A 16,605-nucleotide genomic window follows, 5' to 3' on the forward strand; every position below is an offset into this window, starting at 1 on the left:
TCAACTCAGCTTCGCTGTGTTTTGATTCGCTGGAGGGTTCACAGTGACACCTAACGGTCACGATGTGTAACTGCACAAAGGACCCCGTTGATTAAAAACAAAAAGGCAGCGGAATTATCAGATTGTTTATTCAAACAAAAATGTCAAAACTTCAACATTTTTATTTAAATTCAAGCACATAAGTATTATTAGCAAAATGTATTAATACAACTGTACTGTACAAATGCAAAAGGAAGTTTAATCTATTAAAACATGCATCACATAATGGAGGATGATTATATATGCTTTCTATAGTTAATAAAACGTCTGGAATAGCAACAAACTTAAGTTTAAGTACAATAGTTACTTTAAAAAAAAAACTATTTAAAATGAATTAGCCCTGAAATACTGTGATTTTGATTCTATTATTATTGCTAAAAGTCAGGCTTCAGAAAGTATTCAGACCCTTTCACTTTTTACGATATTAACATTTTTATCAAAATTGCAAAAAGCTTCCATAAAATATATTTCCACTGTGTCAATATTGATTATTAAGTGTCAATTGATTTTTTTTTTCAGCAAATTTGACAGTTTGACCCATTTACAATTAAATCTACAACAAATGCGCCTTCTGATAAAAGATGGCAGCCGGATGTGGAAGAAGAGCTTCACAGCTTCATGGGTGTCGTCAGCTTCCTCTGTTTCCTAGTTGGGAGTCGATAGATTCTCGTCCTTCATTTGTAGGGCCAGAAGATTGGCGGATCGTAGAGCGGGTTGGGTTTGGGTTCACTTTCTTTGTGGCTGGTCGGGTTCTTCATTCGGCAGGTGAAGTTCATAACACCGCTGTCCTTCTGTTTGATGACCAGATCCTTCTCAGACTCCTTCCACTCTCCATCATCCTTCCTCCAGAAGAAGTGGACGGGTCCAGCCTGCTCAGTGTCCATCACAGCTCAGCGTGCAGATGATGGAGGACAGGCTGCAGGCCAGAGGTCTCACCAAGACTTCCGGTTGGGGGACGTCCTGGATCTCTTCAGCCTGGTAGAGAACCTTCTGGTCCTGGTTGTTGATGCCCACTGAATAAACTCCGTTATCAGCCGCGGTGACGTTGCTGATTTCCAACTCTCCGGTGACCTTGTTCATGACTGTGCGGCCTTTAAACGACCTGTAATAGTCCGGGTCAGAGGACCCGAACCACTCCCCCACCAGGTCGCCGTTGTGTTTCCACACGAGGCTGCTGATGGATCCGGGAACAGGAACAGGAACAGGCCGGAGAACCAACGTACCGCCGCGGCCGAAGTACGACGGGATGTTTTGGGCTTCGGCCGACTTCAGTCCCGCCAACAGCAGCGCTGTCAGGAGCAAAACGCCGTCGAGTCTCTCCATGTTTCCAGATCAACACCGCAGCGGCAGAAGGACACTGAGCTCTCGTGTTCTTCCTCTTTTATTGTGAGCGTTGATCACATCTCACCGTCAGTCGACGATACTGGACCGAACCTGAAGCGTAACCCTCCCACAACGACCTCAATCTCAGTGTCTGCTACGAGCCTCGGAAACAACATCTGTTACGCAAAAGAAGTCAGATACAAACACTTTGTACACATTTCGTCTTTGTGTTTGTTTAGTGTGTCTTTGTGTTTGTTTAGTGTGTCTTTGTTGAGTGTGTCTTTGTGTTTGTTTAGTGTGTCTTTGTGTTTGTTTAGTGTGTCTTTGTGTTTGTTTAGTGTCTGGTTGGGCTGCAGCCTCCCGTCACCCTGTTCAGGGTACAGCAGGTTGGATGGACGGTGATGACCACAGGTTGTCCCACTTCATGTTTCCACCTTCCTGCCACAGCAGATCCACACCGACACTTTTCAGCACACCTTTCATACCAGTGTGATCCAAGTCAAGAGTCTGAACACCGATGGTTGTGAAGATCTTCACGGGGCCTCAGTTTGGAAACATAACACACAAAATATTTGTTGAAACCCAACAAAACATTTCCTGCCTACAAAATGAGACAATGTGAAGATAAGAGGAAGTTTTCACACGTTTACTGCCTTTAACATAAATAATTTTAGGTTTAAAGACGTTGCTGTACATACAGTTTATCTACAGTGGAACGATATGATACAGTAAAAAAATACCAGCATATACAAAACATCTGTAAGTACATCAGTGATATCCAAGGACAGTTAAAGGTTACATGTAAAGGCACAGGAGGCAGGAAGCTTGTTGCGTGCTGGAAAGTCTCCCTTATATTGAAGTATTTTGGGATGGGGAGGTTTGGTAAAATCCTTTTTTGTTGTCAGGCAGTGCAAAAAGAGCTGCCGAGTCTCGGCTTAATGAATCAAGAATGTTTCTGCTGCAAAGCTTTTTCCTCTTTTTACAGACATTAATGTCGACTGCAGATTTGCTTCGAGATAAAAAGTTGAAGTGAAGCGAACCCACAGTCACAGAAACACTCAAGTTTCCCTTCACGGTCTAAAAAAATATAAAGTTTAACTTCACTGACGTGACCCATTTATTGGTTATTAATAGCACTACAGCAGATCAAATAATTACACTTTTACTGCTGTATTTCTTATATTTATAGTTTTTATCTCGTCATAATTGTCAGTCTTATCATGATTTAACTTTCTATTGGAGACCTCTTACATAAATAAGAGGAGGCGTATTTGGCGTATCCTATTTCTCAAACCTGGACGATACTTGATTCATGGAATCTGCAGGATTCATCTGAAGATCATTATAAAACTAAACAAATCTGATTCAACGTGCTTTTTCCGTCTCCGTCCGTGGCTCCTCCCCCGACACGACAGACATGCTGTTGCGTCATCGTTCAAGCCGTCATCAGCGGTTCCCGACGGCTTTGGACGTTTGGTCCAAAGAATGTAAACTGGAGGAACATTAGCAGCTTTAAACTGAGCGCGTGCGTGTTCCTGTTTTTGGCTGACCTTTCAAAATAAAGGTTTTCTGTAATGTCTCTGGAATGTAGTGAAAGTCAACGAAGGCACAAACACTGTGACAGGAAATGAAATTAAGGCGGCGGATCGACCGTTTCCTGTAGAATTAAAACAGTCGCTTTCCTCCCGCGGCACCGGTGAACATTCAGCGATCGGCCCGTCGGGTTCTTTAAAGGAACGAGTTCACCGTTTTGGAGGAGGCGGTTCCCACGAGGAACGAGGTGCGGCGATGAAGACGAGGACGAAAGGCTTCATTTGGTGTTCGACTTCCACTCTTCATCTTCGCACAGAAGAGCCTGAGGACGAGAAGAAGAAAGGATAAAGGCTGGAAACACAGCGCTGCTCATTTCTTCTCTGTGATGAGCCGAGCTGCTTTAATCTGAAGTGACGGCGACAGAAAACCTCGAGTCGGTTATTAAACCTTCAATAAACAACAGCTTTAATGGGACAAAACTGTTCGTAGTTTGGACATAATCTGTGTGGACGGAGACGGCTGAACCTGTTGCTACGGAAAAAAGGAGGGAGACATTTTAAGCAACAAGTCCCGTCAACATGAATATTGATAATTCAACAAAAATGTGCTTTGAGAATGAAAATAAATCCATCTGCTACAAAGCTTCTTTCCCTTTAATGTGTTTAATGCATGTTTTATATATTTTTATTTCAAACTCAAGTTGAATTTCTGCACGTGGTCAACATCTGTCAGTGGGACGGTGCAGCTGTTCTGTTGTGAGTTTCTTTATCTGTGCTGCTGTTGTGTTGTGGTGTTGTTGTGTAGTCATGTTGTTGTGTGGTGGTGTTGTTGTGTGGTGGTGTTGTTGTTGTTGTGATGGTGTTGTTGTTGTGGTGTTGTTGTGGTATTGTTGTGGTGTTATTGTGGTGTTGCTGTTGTGGTGCTGTTGTTGTTGTGGTGTTGTTGTTGTTGTGTTATGGTGTTGTGGTGGTGTTGTTGTTGTTGTTGTGTTATGGTGTTGTTGTTGTGGTGTTGTGGTGGTGTTGTTGTTGTTGTTGTTGTGGTGTTGGTGTTATTGTGGTGGTGTTGTTGTTGTGGTGTTGTGGTGTCACCTTGCTCTCCAGGACCCGGCCGTGTGTCGGGCTGCTCAGCTCCTCCAGCGTCTCGGCTGCAGGTCTGTTGAGGGTTTCTGGCAGCAGGAGGCCCAGACAGCCTGCAGAGAGGCCGCTCAGGCAGAACACGGTGAAGGGCATGGAGGCGTGGACGGCCCGCTGCAACGCACACACACACACACACACGATAAACACACACACACACAACACACACACACACACAAACACACACACACAATAAACACACACACACACACACAACACACACACACACACACACACAATAAACACACACACAACACACACACACACACACACACGATAAACACACACACAACACACACACACACACACACACACAATAAACACACACACAACACACACACACACACACACACGATAAACACACACGATAAACACAGACTATGAGCACTGATCGTTTGAATATTTAAAATTTGGCTCCTGAGACTTAAGTTTACATATTAGGTTTATTTTAGAACTTCTATCTATCACGCATTTTATTGCATATTATTATATTGTTACATTTCTTCTGTTATTTCTGGAAAGGTGCTATATTTAATTAAATATTAAATCAACTTTACTTGCTTATATATAAACAGAGTGTAAACTGTATAAAATGAGTGATGTGAATTTTATTGATTCAGAAAGGTGATGAACCAGTGCACTTTTATTCCTGAAAAATAAACACCAGATGATCTAAGAACATACAAATTAAAACCTCCATGAATTAAAAAAAACAGAACTTGTGGTTATTCAACAAAACGTAACATTGATCTTTATTTTAGCGCCCCCTGACGGCTGACACGTGTCAATTTGTTTAAATTTATTTTTGGATGGGTTAACTATCCCATTGAAATTTCCCCTTAGCATGGCCGGTTTCAGCTCCCCCAACAGTTTCTACTGCTCCTGCAGTTTCCTGAACCACCACTAGGGGTCACTGTTACAACGTTCAAGCTCCACCTGCTGCTCACCGGGAGGTCACTGGAGGTGAAAAGTCAAGTCGTGTTTAATTAAGTAGCACAAAAGCCTGTCAGGAGATGATCTTCATCCGTCGGCTTAAGTGTGTTTACTTCTACTCTGTTGCCACGGTAACATCGATGGTTTTTCACAAGCGTAAACAAAGACCATCTTTGTGGGAATAAAAACCAGGATTTAAGAAAAAGGCATCAACACGAGTGGATCCAAATCAGACGTTTGACTCTGAATACAAAACAACTTCCTACAAACGTGCTTATAAATAAACCGATGAGCTCGGTATGTTCACGTTTTGTTTTTATGTCACCGACGTCGCTATGAACTGTGGGAAATCTCCTCGGGGAAGTCGGAAGGAACGTGGACTCAAAGTCCTCACAGCGAACGCATCTCAAAGTGTGCCAGTGTTGGGATGAAGCCACGGAGCACCGAGTGACCGTTGAAGGCCGTTAAACAGAGAATGAGCTGAAAGCACTTCCTGTTTTTTGGCTTCGGCGGGAGAAAGAGTTGTTTGTGTTAAACGCTCACAGCCTCACCATGGAGGGAACAAACGGCGCGAGGATTCCTCCGACTCGGCACGACATGGAGCAAACTCCCAAACCAGCGTTTCTAAAACACATGCAAAAATATATATATGTGTATCTTCGTTTAAACGTGCAGATAAAAAAAAAAAGAAAAGAAAAACCACAGAAAAGAGGGAATAAGTGATCTCACCTGATGACCGTCGGGTAAAGTTCAGACGTGTAGACGTACGCGATGTTGAACGCAGCGCTGACCATCAGTTTCCCCAGCAGAGCCAGAGAAGTGATGCTCAGCAACGTCCCTGCAAACAAACCACAGGCCGTTTATGAAACAGAAGTTCGTGACCAATGTAGACTTCACAATAAAAGTTTGTAAAAGAGTGTGTGGAGGGAAATAGAAAGGCTGTGCAGCAGATCTCTGAGGTCGGCTACAAAACCACCACGGTGTGTTTAAATCGGAGGCGATCTCACCGAATTTCTGTCAAGTCTCAATTCCTGATCGTTTTCCCTCTGAAGACGTTTTTATAGCAGCTGGTCTGATTATCTCCTCCATTGCACAACTGCTCTTAATCTCCTCCCGGGTTCGTTCAGGTTACCAAATGAATCCAATATGAGATCAGACGTCTACGTCGGCGGCACGTCAACCGGCTTTTGCTGCTCAGCGTCGAGTATCGCAGCGTTCCTGGAATCTCCGGAATATCGTGGACTTAAAAAAAAAAAACATCTCTTCCAGACATTAAAGTCAGGAGATCGGATGTTTTTTTAGTTTAAATGTGATCAAACTGTAATATTCTCCCAGCAGGACTTTTCTATCTGCTGTTATTGAATTTGTTTCCTGAGTGATTTTATCTTCCCGCTTGTCAACAATCACTCAAGTCAGCATTTTATTTTTCCTGCAGCTGCTCATGAAGGCAAACATCCAGGAAAAACAACTCAAATCAGCCCAAAACAAGTCATAAATCCAATTAAAGACCCGTTTAATAACAGTTTAAATCAGTCCAACACAAATCAAAAATCCGTCCTAAACCAGTGTGAAACCATAGTTTGTGTGTGCAGGTGTCTTTTATTGGCTCATATGTCAGGTGTGAAGGACCCACCTGTGTTTTCAGGGATCAACATGGTGCAGAAACAGGCGGCGCCAGCGAGACCCAGGAAGCCGGCCATGCTTTTCCTCCTGCCGGCCCTGCACAACGAGACACACAACATCTGCACAACGAGACACACAACATCTGCACAACGAGACACACAACATCTGCACAACGAGACACACAACATCTGCACAACGAGACACACAACATCTGCACAACGAGACACACAACATCTGCACAACGAGACACACAACAGCACGTGTGTGCGTGCGTGTGTGTGTGTGTGTGTGTGTGTGTGTGTGTGTGTGTGTGTGTGTGTGTGTGTGTGCGTGCGTGCGTGCGTGTGTGTGCGTGTGTGTGTGTGTGTGTGTGTGTGTGTGTGTGTGTGTGTGTGTCTCACCAGTGCTTGTTGATGAAGTACATGCAGAGCGGGTACGCCGGCAGCTCCACCAGACCGTACATGGCGACGTTAACGTAACGACTACCGGACGTCTCACTGGCACCGAGAGTCAGACCGTAGTACACCAGGCTGCACGCATACCTGACACACACACACACACACACACACACACACACACACACACACGCACACACACACACACACACACACACACACACACACACACACTCAGATCAGGTATCCAGATTACTTTAGAGGAGTTTCTGTGTTTCCGCCCGCCGACACTCACCAGACGTACATGAGCACCACGGTCCGCATGCGGAGGACCGGATGGATCGCCAGCTGCAGGACGCCCGCGGCCCTGTTGCCGTGGTTACCGGCTCTGGCGGCACCGACCCGCCGCAGCGCGAGGCGGTTGGCGGCGTTGCCGTTCCTCAGCGCCATGTAGCGCAGAACCTGAAAGGGTCCGAACAAACAGAAAAAAAATCATGACATCACGCAGCTTTTCTCCAACTTTCCAAACGGATCAAATTCTGACGCTGAAATGAGTCATTTAATAAACGTTATTTCATCTATCCAACGTTTCAATGATGTGATGTCCAGAATAAGTCCACAGGGTTGTTTGAAATATGTAGTCACATAATAAAGACAATTAAATAAAAAAGCCCCAAAAACAATCCGTCCACATTTATAAAGGGATGTTTTCAGTAAATATCTGAACACTTTCACACTTTAATTTTTCTGCATGAGGAACATATTTTCTATTTACTCTTCATTATCGTTGTAAATGAGATTATCCTGAACATTTTGATATGCAAGTGTCTTTAAAAGGACAAATTCTGAGATGTAAGATATGTGGTTAATTTCTCAAGAGGTTTCATCTTCCATGTGTTTATTTAAACCTTTTTTTTTTTTTATTACAGGCCTGAATGTAATAATCAAACATGCCTCTAACACCGAGAGAATATTTCATCAGTCTGTAACCTGAGAACAGCTGTTTCCTGTCTGTTTGATATCAAACTTTCTATATATATTCAATATATTTTACCTCCTCGGCTCGCTCCGTCTGTCCCTGAGAGTAAAACCAACGAGGAGACTCTGGAAGAGTTCTGGAGGACGGCAAGGAGAGGAGACGTTACTGATATACATATAGATAAAAATATAAATATAGATATGGATGAACTAGACTAGAAAAAGAGAGAGCACAGGTCTTTTTGAATCTTCTTTTCTAATGAATGAGGGATTATTTTCAGATGGACCTCCAGAAAACTAATAAGAAGGAGTGACTTTAGCTAACAACACCGAGATAACTGATGGACACATTTTATTCACTTTGGATTTGATGAGAGAAGTTGAATGGGAATCTATGGAGCCGGAGGCTTTTTGGAGCCGACCTCTAGTGGCACTCGCTGGTATTGCAGCTTTAAGCACTTCTGCCTAATTTTTTCAGACCTGGAAGCTACGAACACTTTTTATATCCAGTCTGTGGGTTTAGGATGGGAAATTAAAAAAAAAAAAACTACCAATATCTTAAAAAAACCATTTACAGATTGAGAAATGTTCAGATTCATTTAAAACTGCTGCTGATCAATATAAAGATGATATTTAATATGTGTATTTTTTTTATTTATACTCACACAGACAGCAGGAAGAAGAAGACTCCGGAGGAGTTGGCCGCCATGGCCAGGTTCCTCCACGACCGGATGAAGTAGCCCAGCGCGCCGAACAGGGCGATGCCGACGGCGAACGACATGCTGGTCAGCGTCCCTGCAGACACGTTCACGCACGTCCTTTTACTCAAGTTAAAATAAACTTTCCGTGATCTTTGTCAGCAGGTATTCTATGAATTGGAGTGTTTCCGTACCGGTCATGGCCCAGTAGGACCGGCCCACGTACTCCTGAGTGAGGACGAAGCAGACGAGGCCAATGCCGCCGTTCATCAACCCCACCAGGAGACGGGACGCGGCGAAGACCTCGTAGGTGGGCGCCAAGGCCGTCACGTACCCGAAGACCACCTCGAAAAACAGACCTGGGACGAGAGACACGTTTAAAAAAAAAAAAAAAAAAGTAAGTTTGGTATCGTCTGAAATAAAACATCGACTCGACTGAGTCCGTCCTCACCCGTCAGGTAGACCGGTCTCCTCCCGATCTTGTCCGAGAGGGGTCCGAACACGACGTTCCCGACCAGCAGCCCGGCGAAGAAGAGCGACCCGGCGAGGCTGACCTTGTAGGCCTGCTCCTTGATGAGGAACCACTGAGGAACACAAAGTTACAGGAGCTCATTTCGGGGGTCACGAAAACACGACCCGAGCGTGAAAAGCCAAACCGCTCAAAAGCCCGCTCACCTCGGTCACGATGGAGTCCACGTCCTCCGTAAAGATGACGCGTTGCTGGCTGGACGGGACGCCGTCCTGCTGCTCCGTCCGGAAGTCCGCTGTTGCTCCGACCAAGACGATCAGCATGGACTGACAGGCCATGTACACCTGAAACACACCAAATTAGACGAGAAATTAATTCAGTAATTCCTCAAATCTTCATTCCTGTCAGGGTTTTCAAATTAAAAGCCTTTAGACCAACTCAGGACAGAAAAAAAACACAGAAGAAGCCGTTCCAGGAGAGTTTGCAGCATTGTTAAACAGCTGATTTGTGAGACTTCGGTATTAAAAGTCATAAACATGCTGGAGCTGATTCCCTCTTCTAATAATTACAAATGTTTTGAGAACCTGTAGGTGCATGTTGGTGCAGCCCAGAGTGAGACTCCTCTGATTTGTAATTCCACTTCTAACATTATTTTTTTTTTTAAATACAAAAATGTACATTTTATCATACTCATGGAGGGGAGGGAGGCTGACCTTGAACCACACAGTAAACTTTGCCAGAATTCATTTAAAGATGTGGACGTTTACGTTTAAATTTGTTTTACGTGACAATACATGCAACGTTGAAAATTACTTAAAAGGATTTAAAGATACGTAGGCTGCTCCGGTAAATTCGGCGTTAGTTGGACACGTTTATGAGCTATTTTTCTTTCAATAAATGTAAGAAATAGACGTTTGGTGTTCGTGTTAAGAGGCGCTGGGTCGGCGCGTGGGATGCTGGTTTTAATGTTGGAATAAAAAGATGGAATACGGTTAATTCAAGTTTAAAGAAAGCTTTGTATGTTGAGCCGAATTAAAGATCAGCTCACGCACATATGTGAAATGTAAAGTTATGAGCTGCTGCTATTTATAAGCTCTCCGACAGACAAAACAACATCAATGTCGATATTTTTGAAAGAAGTCTGGTGTGAAGAGCTCTCACCCCCGGAAAAACGCACTTGCTGCACTTGTGCCGAGCTCAAATGTAGGCACGAAGTTAGAGCTACAACGTTATAATACTTCCCCATTGACCTGCTAATGAGAAGTGATTGGATTCAGTTCGTTAGTGGGTTATTTTGAGGACATCCACAGTAAAACGCTTAAAAATCCCTCCGACAGCGTCAGAGAGCCACGTAGCGTTACGGCTGCGTCGGTTCTGCACGGACACTTCCCGTGGTTCCGGTTTCTCGTGTATAAAATCTGTATTTTCACATCCACTGACCTGTGTCAGGACGAGAACGGCCACCGCTCGCTTCTGGTAGGGTCCAAACTCGCCGACAGTTTTAAAAGCTTCTTCTAAATCCATCCCAGGTCGGGTGTGTAGCTCTGGGTTAGCATCACAGCCAAAGAGCAAGGTGACGCAAGCGAGATGAATCCCCCCCCTCCCTCCTGACTTCCGGCTTCGCTTCTTTTCCTGCGTCTATTTCCTCCTGATGGGTTTTTAATGGATTATAACGACACATCTACAGTCTGTGTAGCAATGGCAGATTTATTCTGAAGGCACTTCACAAAAAACAGTTCATAAGTATAAAAATTAAACTATAAACTATTATAAATTAAGACAGAAAAACTTTATCTTAATCAGGAAATCTTTATAGTGACAATATTAAATATTTGTAAAAGCTAAAAACACACATGAGAAGAGAAGTGCATGAAAAAGAGGATAGTTCGATGACTTTAAAAACATACATGCAGCAGATGGGACGAAAGCTGCGACACGAGTTGGCGTTGAACATCTTTTCATCCTTCTGACTTGGGATTTTTGGTCACTCATTTAGTTAATCGGCAGCTATTTTAATAGTCAAATAATGAATGAATAAAAAAAATAATAAGCAGATTCATCCACAGTCAAAACAAGAATTACCACCTAGTAGTTGTATGCCTCCGCTAACCAGTGATGTTGTAGTTTACATGCATTTCTATGTGGATATTGAACTCACACTGACATTGATCTTTGGCCTTTGACCCCCAAAGTCTTACCAGTTTATCATCAAGTCCAAGTGAATGTTTATGCCAAATAAGGTCTATAAAGGTGTTCTTGAGGCATCACCTTCAAAAAAATAGGATAGATGTGGTTTTGTTTGACAAGAAGTCAAAATGACCTTGAGCTTTAAGCTTTAACCTTCAAAAATTGAAAAGGTTAATTGCTGAACCGACATTTGTAACAAATTTGAAGAAGTTCCCTCCAGGAGTTTCTGTTTTGAGCACTCGCTGGCGCCGCGGACTGAAAAAGAAGAAGAAGCAGAAGAAGCAGAAGAAGCAGAAGAAGAAGAAGAAGAAGAAGAAGAAGAAGAAGAAGAAGAAGAAGCAGAAGAAGAAGAAGAAGAAGAAGAAGAAGAAGAAGAAGAAGAAGAAGAAGAAGAAGAAGCAGAAGAAGAAGAAGCAGAAGAAGAAGAAGAAGAAGAAGAAGAAGAAGAAGAAGAAGAGCTCCTGCAGCTTCACGGGTTTTCCTTCAGGCCGGCGTGCTTCTTCTCGTTGGGTTTGGCGTCGTTGGCTTTCTTCGTAACCTCTTTGGGAGTCGAAGCTTCCGGCCCGTCGACGGCGGTCCCTGTCCCGGTGTCGCCTCCTTCGCCAAAGGCGGTCTTCCAGAGCGCGACCCCGACGATCCCGGCCGCCAGCGGGACGACGGCGTACGCGGCCATCTCGGCCGGCGACGGCTGCCTGAAGAACACGTTGGGTTTGGGTTCGCTCTCCTCGTTGCTCACCGGGTTCTTCATCCGGCAGGCGAAGGTCCGAACGCTCTGCGTCTCCTCGTTGCGGACGACGACGCTCCTCTCGGACTTCCTCCACTCGCCGGCGTCGTGCCTCCAGAAGAAGGTGACGGGTCGAGCGTCCTCGGTGTGTCCGGCGCAGATCAGGGTGCAATTAGAGGAGTCCTGGCTGCACTCCACCGGCCGCAGGATTACTTCTGGTTTGGGAACTTCCCTGATCACTAAAGCCTCTTGACGTTCGCTCTGCACCTTGTTGTTGATCTCCACCGAGTAATTTCCGCTGTCAGCCGCGGCCACGTTGTTAATTTGCAGCACGCCGCTGGTCGTGTCCAGGAGCGCTCGGCCCCTGAAGGAGCTGTAATACTCCAACTCCAAGGATCCGTCGATCCACTCGGCCACCAGGTCGTCGTTGTGCTTCCACACGATGCTGCTCACGGGCGCCGCGACGGGCGCCGGCAGCAGCACCATCCTGCCGCCCAGCTTGAAGTACCACAGTTTGTTTTTGGCCGCGGCCGAGTTAACGAGCGCCAACGTCAGCGCCGCCAGCAGCAAGACGCCGCCCGGTCTCTGCATGTCCGCGGGATAGAACAGAACCGGCAGAACGTCGATCTTCATGTCAGCTGCGACTTCTTCTCTGCGATGTGGTCCGACTGAGGCCTGCGGCGCCTGTAAGCCCGCCCACGTTTGACCACGCCCCCCACAAACCACGCCCCCCACATCCACTGGCGGTCCCAGATCTTAAGCCACGTAAAGCTGCACGCAAGCAGGTCAACCGACAGGAAGTGAGAGAAACAGCACAAAAGAATCTGGTCAATTTTCAAAATAAAAGAGCTCGTGTTTTCAAGAACTTTGAAATAGGACAAGAAATATGGAACCAAATCTATTTACTCATATGATTACTGTCATGTTATAATACACTAATACTAAACCTTATTGTATTAATAGACTATCATCATTTTAAAAATTCAAATAAATAAATTGACATTTTCTCTCTGATAAACACTAAATACCACAACTTGTTATTTAAACCGTACATACGACAAATATCATCATCTATCTCACCTCCAGCTTCGCTTTTCTTCCCCTGCGTTCATTCATTTCCTGATGTTTTCTTCTTTTTTATGAATTATAATGACACATTTACAGTCTGTGTTGGAGATGGATGTTTTATTATGAAGTCACAATTTACACCAACTGTTTTTTAGGTGTTTTTTTTAAAAGCTAACGAATATAAATTAAGATTGGACAGAAGAAAAAAGGACCTAAAATCTAAACATGTCACAGAAGGAGGCACATTATAAAAAAGAGCACAATCGGTTAACATTAAATTCAGCAGAAGACACATAATAGAAGATATTTCATTTTCCTGACTTGCCACAAAAACAGCATGATGTTTGTATAAAGTTCACAACAGGTGATGAAATCGGTTCTTTAAGTTCATCAACAATGATTTGGATTTCATGGACAAATGCTAAAATGCTCCGATTTCATTTCTTAAAATCTTTTGTTCAAGTCAGTGTGGATAAAATAAGATATTTAAGGCAGCGGATTAAAACCCAGGTCGACATTTTGAAGGCAAAACAGCAAATTAATGACAAATAATGAACATTTCCAGCCGGATGTCTCATTTCATTCCTCTTCCTCAACTTAAAAGTAAAAAAAAAAAAAAAAAAAGGATGCAAACATTCACGTTAAAATATATTTAAACATTCGTCAGATGTTTTACTCGAGTACGTCACAACTTTTTCATGCAAATTAACTTTTTTTTTTTTTTTAAACAAATTGATTGATGGCACAAAAAAAAAAAAACATAAAAACAATGAATTCATTGAAAGATAATATGCAGATTCAACATCAGTTCAAATAAGTGGAAGTTTGCAGAATTTTTTTTAGTAATTATAGTAATATGACTTTAACAAGACTTCCTTGATCCAACTTAATCTCAGTTGTTTACACAATCTTGTCTGACTTTTCCATTTACTTGTACTTGAGGTACTTTTACTCGAGTAAAAGTTGAGAGTCCTCGTTTCCACCGCTGTGATGACGTCTTTCTCTCCACAGGAAACAACCTTTTTTAGTTTTTAAATAAAAAACACCCCGTCTTCAGACCCTTATTCTCCTCAAAGTTTCATCATCCCAGGATATTTTTAAAAAACACAGAGGACGGTAACAGTCGACGCCCACCACAGCTGGACGATGAAAGCTCGCAGCCAGATGTGGAAGCAGAGCTTCACGGCTTTCCTTCTGGAAGCTCCTGGTTCGTCCCTTCGACCATGGGGGCGGTTTCCTTTGGTCCATCGGTGGGAGTCGAGGTTTCTTGTGGTTCTTTGGGGGTTTTGTTGAAACATCGGTTAAAGAATTCTTTCTTCCAGAGACAAAAACCACCAGCAGCCAAAAGCAGCAGCGGGACGATGATGACAGCTGCAACTACAGCTGGACCGGGGCCTGGCGGTTGAGGTGGCTCGTAGAGCGGGTTGGGTTTGGGTTTACTTTCTTTGTGGCTGGTCGGGTTCTCCATTCGGCAGATGAAGTTCATAACACCGCTGTCCTTCTGTTCGATGACCAGATCCTTCTCAGACTTCTTCCACTCTCCACCATCCTTCCTCCAGAAGAAGTAGACAGGTCCAGCCTGCTTGGTGTCTCCATCACAGCTCAGGGTGCAGCTGGTGGAGGACAGGCTGCAGGCCAGAGGTCTCACCAAGACTTCCGGTTGGGGGACGTCCTGGATCTCTTCAGCCTGGTAGAGAACCTTCTGGTCCTGGTTGTTGATGCCCACTGAATAAACTCCGTTATCAGCCGCGGTGACGTTGCTGATTTCCAACTCTCCGGTGACCTTGTTCATGACTGTGCGGCCTTTAAACGACCTGTAATAGTCCGGGTCAAAGGACTCGAACCACTCCCCCACCAGGTCGCCGTTGTGTTTCCACACGAGGCTGCTGATGGATCCGGGAACAGGAACAGGAACAGGCCGGAGAACCAACGTACCGCCGCGGCCGAAGTACGACTGGATGTTTTGGGCTTCGGCCGACTTCAGTCCCGCCAACAGCAGCGCTGTCAGGAGCAAAACGCCGTCGAGTCTCTCCATGTTTCCAGATCAACACCGCAGCGGCACAATATCGATCTTAACAAACAAATAAACAAATAACAAACAAACGGAGAGCTTCAGCTCGAGACGCAGAAAACTCGCCGCACCCTCTTCCTTCCTGCTGAGGGAACGACGAGATGCTTCTTCTTCTACGTTTGATGGCGGATGGCAGCCAACGGAAGGTGCATTACCGCCACCTACTGTATTTGACCTGCAAAATAAAACATAAAAAAGGATTGTACAGTGTAAACAACTTCTCTGAGTTACTGTCACTATTATTATTATACTATATCGTAATTTGTTTAGTTTGTGGAAATATTTATTGTTTCTTTAGAAACGTAAAACAGCACCACTTAAAAAGAGATTTTAGGAACATTTAAAAATGAGATGCATAAAAAACAGATCAAATTAAACATAGATAGAATTAAAATATAAAATAAGCAATATGAATTTTAAAGGTGCTACTACAATTAAAGTTCATACCTGCCCACATCAGAACATGTTGAAGGGCTCAATAATGAAGGAAGAGACCAAAAACTCAACACAGGAAACACGTGAAATAACACAATAAAAAGGAAAATATTATATTTATTTATGCCAACAATATTCCCTGATATTCCATTAAATTCTCTGACCCGGTGGAAACCGTGTTAAACACAAGTCATGTTGCCGCAAAGCTTTTGGAACATTTTTAACATTAAAATGCTGTAAAGTAGCATTTCTTTTTTCTTTTAAATCTCTGCTTTAAATTTCATCAAAAGTCAAACCTGCATTTTGTCTCTTTTGGTCGTTGGAGACTGAAACTGAATTTTTTTTACCTGCATGTTTTTAACCGGGTTGTTTTTGTGGCCTGTAAAAGAGGAAACAAGGATGTTAAACAGTAACTTTTCTCTAAATGGTTTTCATTTAATTTCCTTTAACATAATAAGTTCTGCTTTAGCCGCACGAAGCAGTGATTGTCCCACCGAACCCGCCGCTTCCGCCTCCTCCTTCTTGATGGTTCTTGAGTCGCCATCTTCCTTTCCTTGATTGAAGCCTCATGACCAGCTCGCAGCCTCGCGATTGGCCCGCTGTGTTCTTTAAAGTCCAAACCACGCCCCCTTAAAGCCCCGCCCCCTCCCGCTTTCTGTCACTTCCTGCTTCGCTTTTCTTCCCCTCATTCGCTTTCCTGATGTTTTCTTTAAATGAATTATAACGACACCTTTACAGTTTGTGTTGGCGATGGACGGTTTATTAAGAAGGAAGTTTTACACAAATTGTTCATAGGTGTAAAAAAATGTAAATTAAAAAAAATAAATATCATATAAATTAAGGCATAAACGTGTATCTTAATCAACAAAACTTGAAAGTGAGCAGACAGAAGAAAAAGAGCCAATGAGGCGCATTAAAAAGAAGAAAATCAGACAACATTAAAAACATACATTCAGTAGAAGACACTCGGCATCGTTTCATTTCACAGATTTG

General features: G+C 43.7%; 2 protein-coding genes across 3 annotated transcripts; both read right to left on the reverse strand.

The window, feature by feature from the left end:
• Positions 1-1,645: 1,645 nt before the first annotated feature.
• slc22a15 (solute carrier family 22 member 15) lies at positions 1,646-10,698 on the reverse strand. 2 transcript variants are annotated; one of them, XM_069709332.1, is made up of 13 exons: positions 10,568-10,698; positions 9,334-9,471; positions 9,110-9,242; positions 8,853-9,017; positions 8,626-8,755; positions 8,037-8,097; positions 7,278-7,444; positions 6,989-7,129; positions 6,598-6,683; positions 5,694-5,802; positions 5,516-5,588; positions 3,987-4,145; positions 1,646-3,217 (listed from the first exon to the last, which is right to left on the reverse strand). In XM_069709332.1, the coding sequence occupies exons 1-13, from the start codon at positions 10,649-10,651 to the stop codon at positions 3,173-3,175; spliced, it is 1,491 nt and encodes a 496-aa protein (XP_069565433.1). In that variant the 5' UTR covers positions 10,652-10,698; the 3' UTR covers positions 1,646-3,172. The 2 variants fall into 2 exon arrangements, with proteins under 2 accessions (XP_069565433.1, XP_069565434.1); XM_069709333.1 differs by lacking the exons at positions 1,646-3,217; positions 5,516-5,588 and having other exon boundaries at positions 4,008-4,145.
• A 1,085-nt stretch (positions 10,699-11,783) lies between these two features.
• LOC138627134 (CD48 antigen-like) lies at positions 11,784-12,671 on the reverse strand. The gene has a single exon (XM_069709270.1). The coding sequence runs from the start codon at positions 12,669-12,671 to the stop codon at positions 11,784-11,786; it is 888 nt and encodes a 295-aa protein (XP_069565371.1).
• Positions 12,672-16,605: the final 3,934 nt, after the last annotated feature.

Source organism: Brachyistius frenatus, unplaced genomic scaffold, assembly GCF_029030835.1.
Source record: "Brachyistius frenatus isolate BFR_SWC_R1_liver_20210118 unplaced genomic scaffold, ASM2903083v1 Contig_82, whole genome shotgun sequence".
Taxonomy (NCBI): Eukaryota; Metazoa; Chordata; class Actinopteri; family Embiotocidae; genus Brachyistius; species Brachyistius frenatus.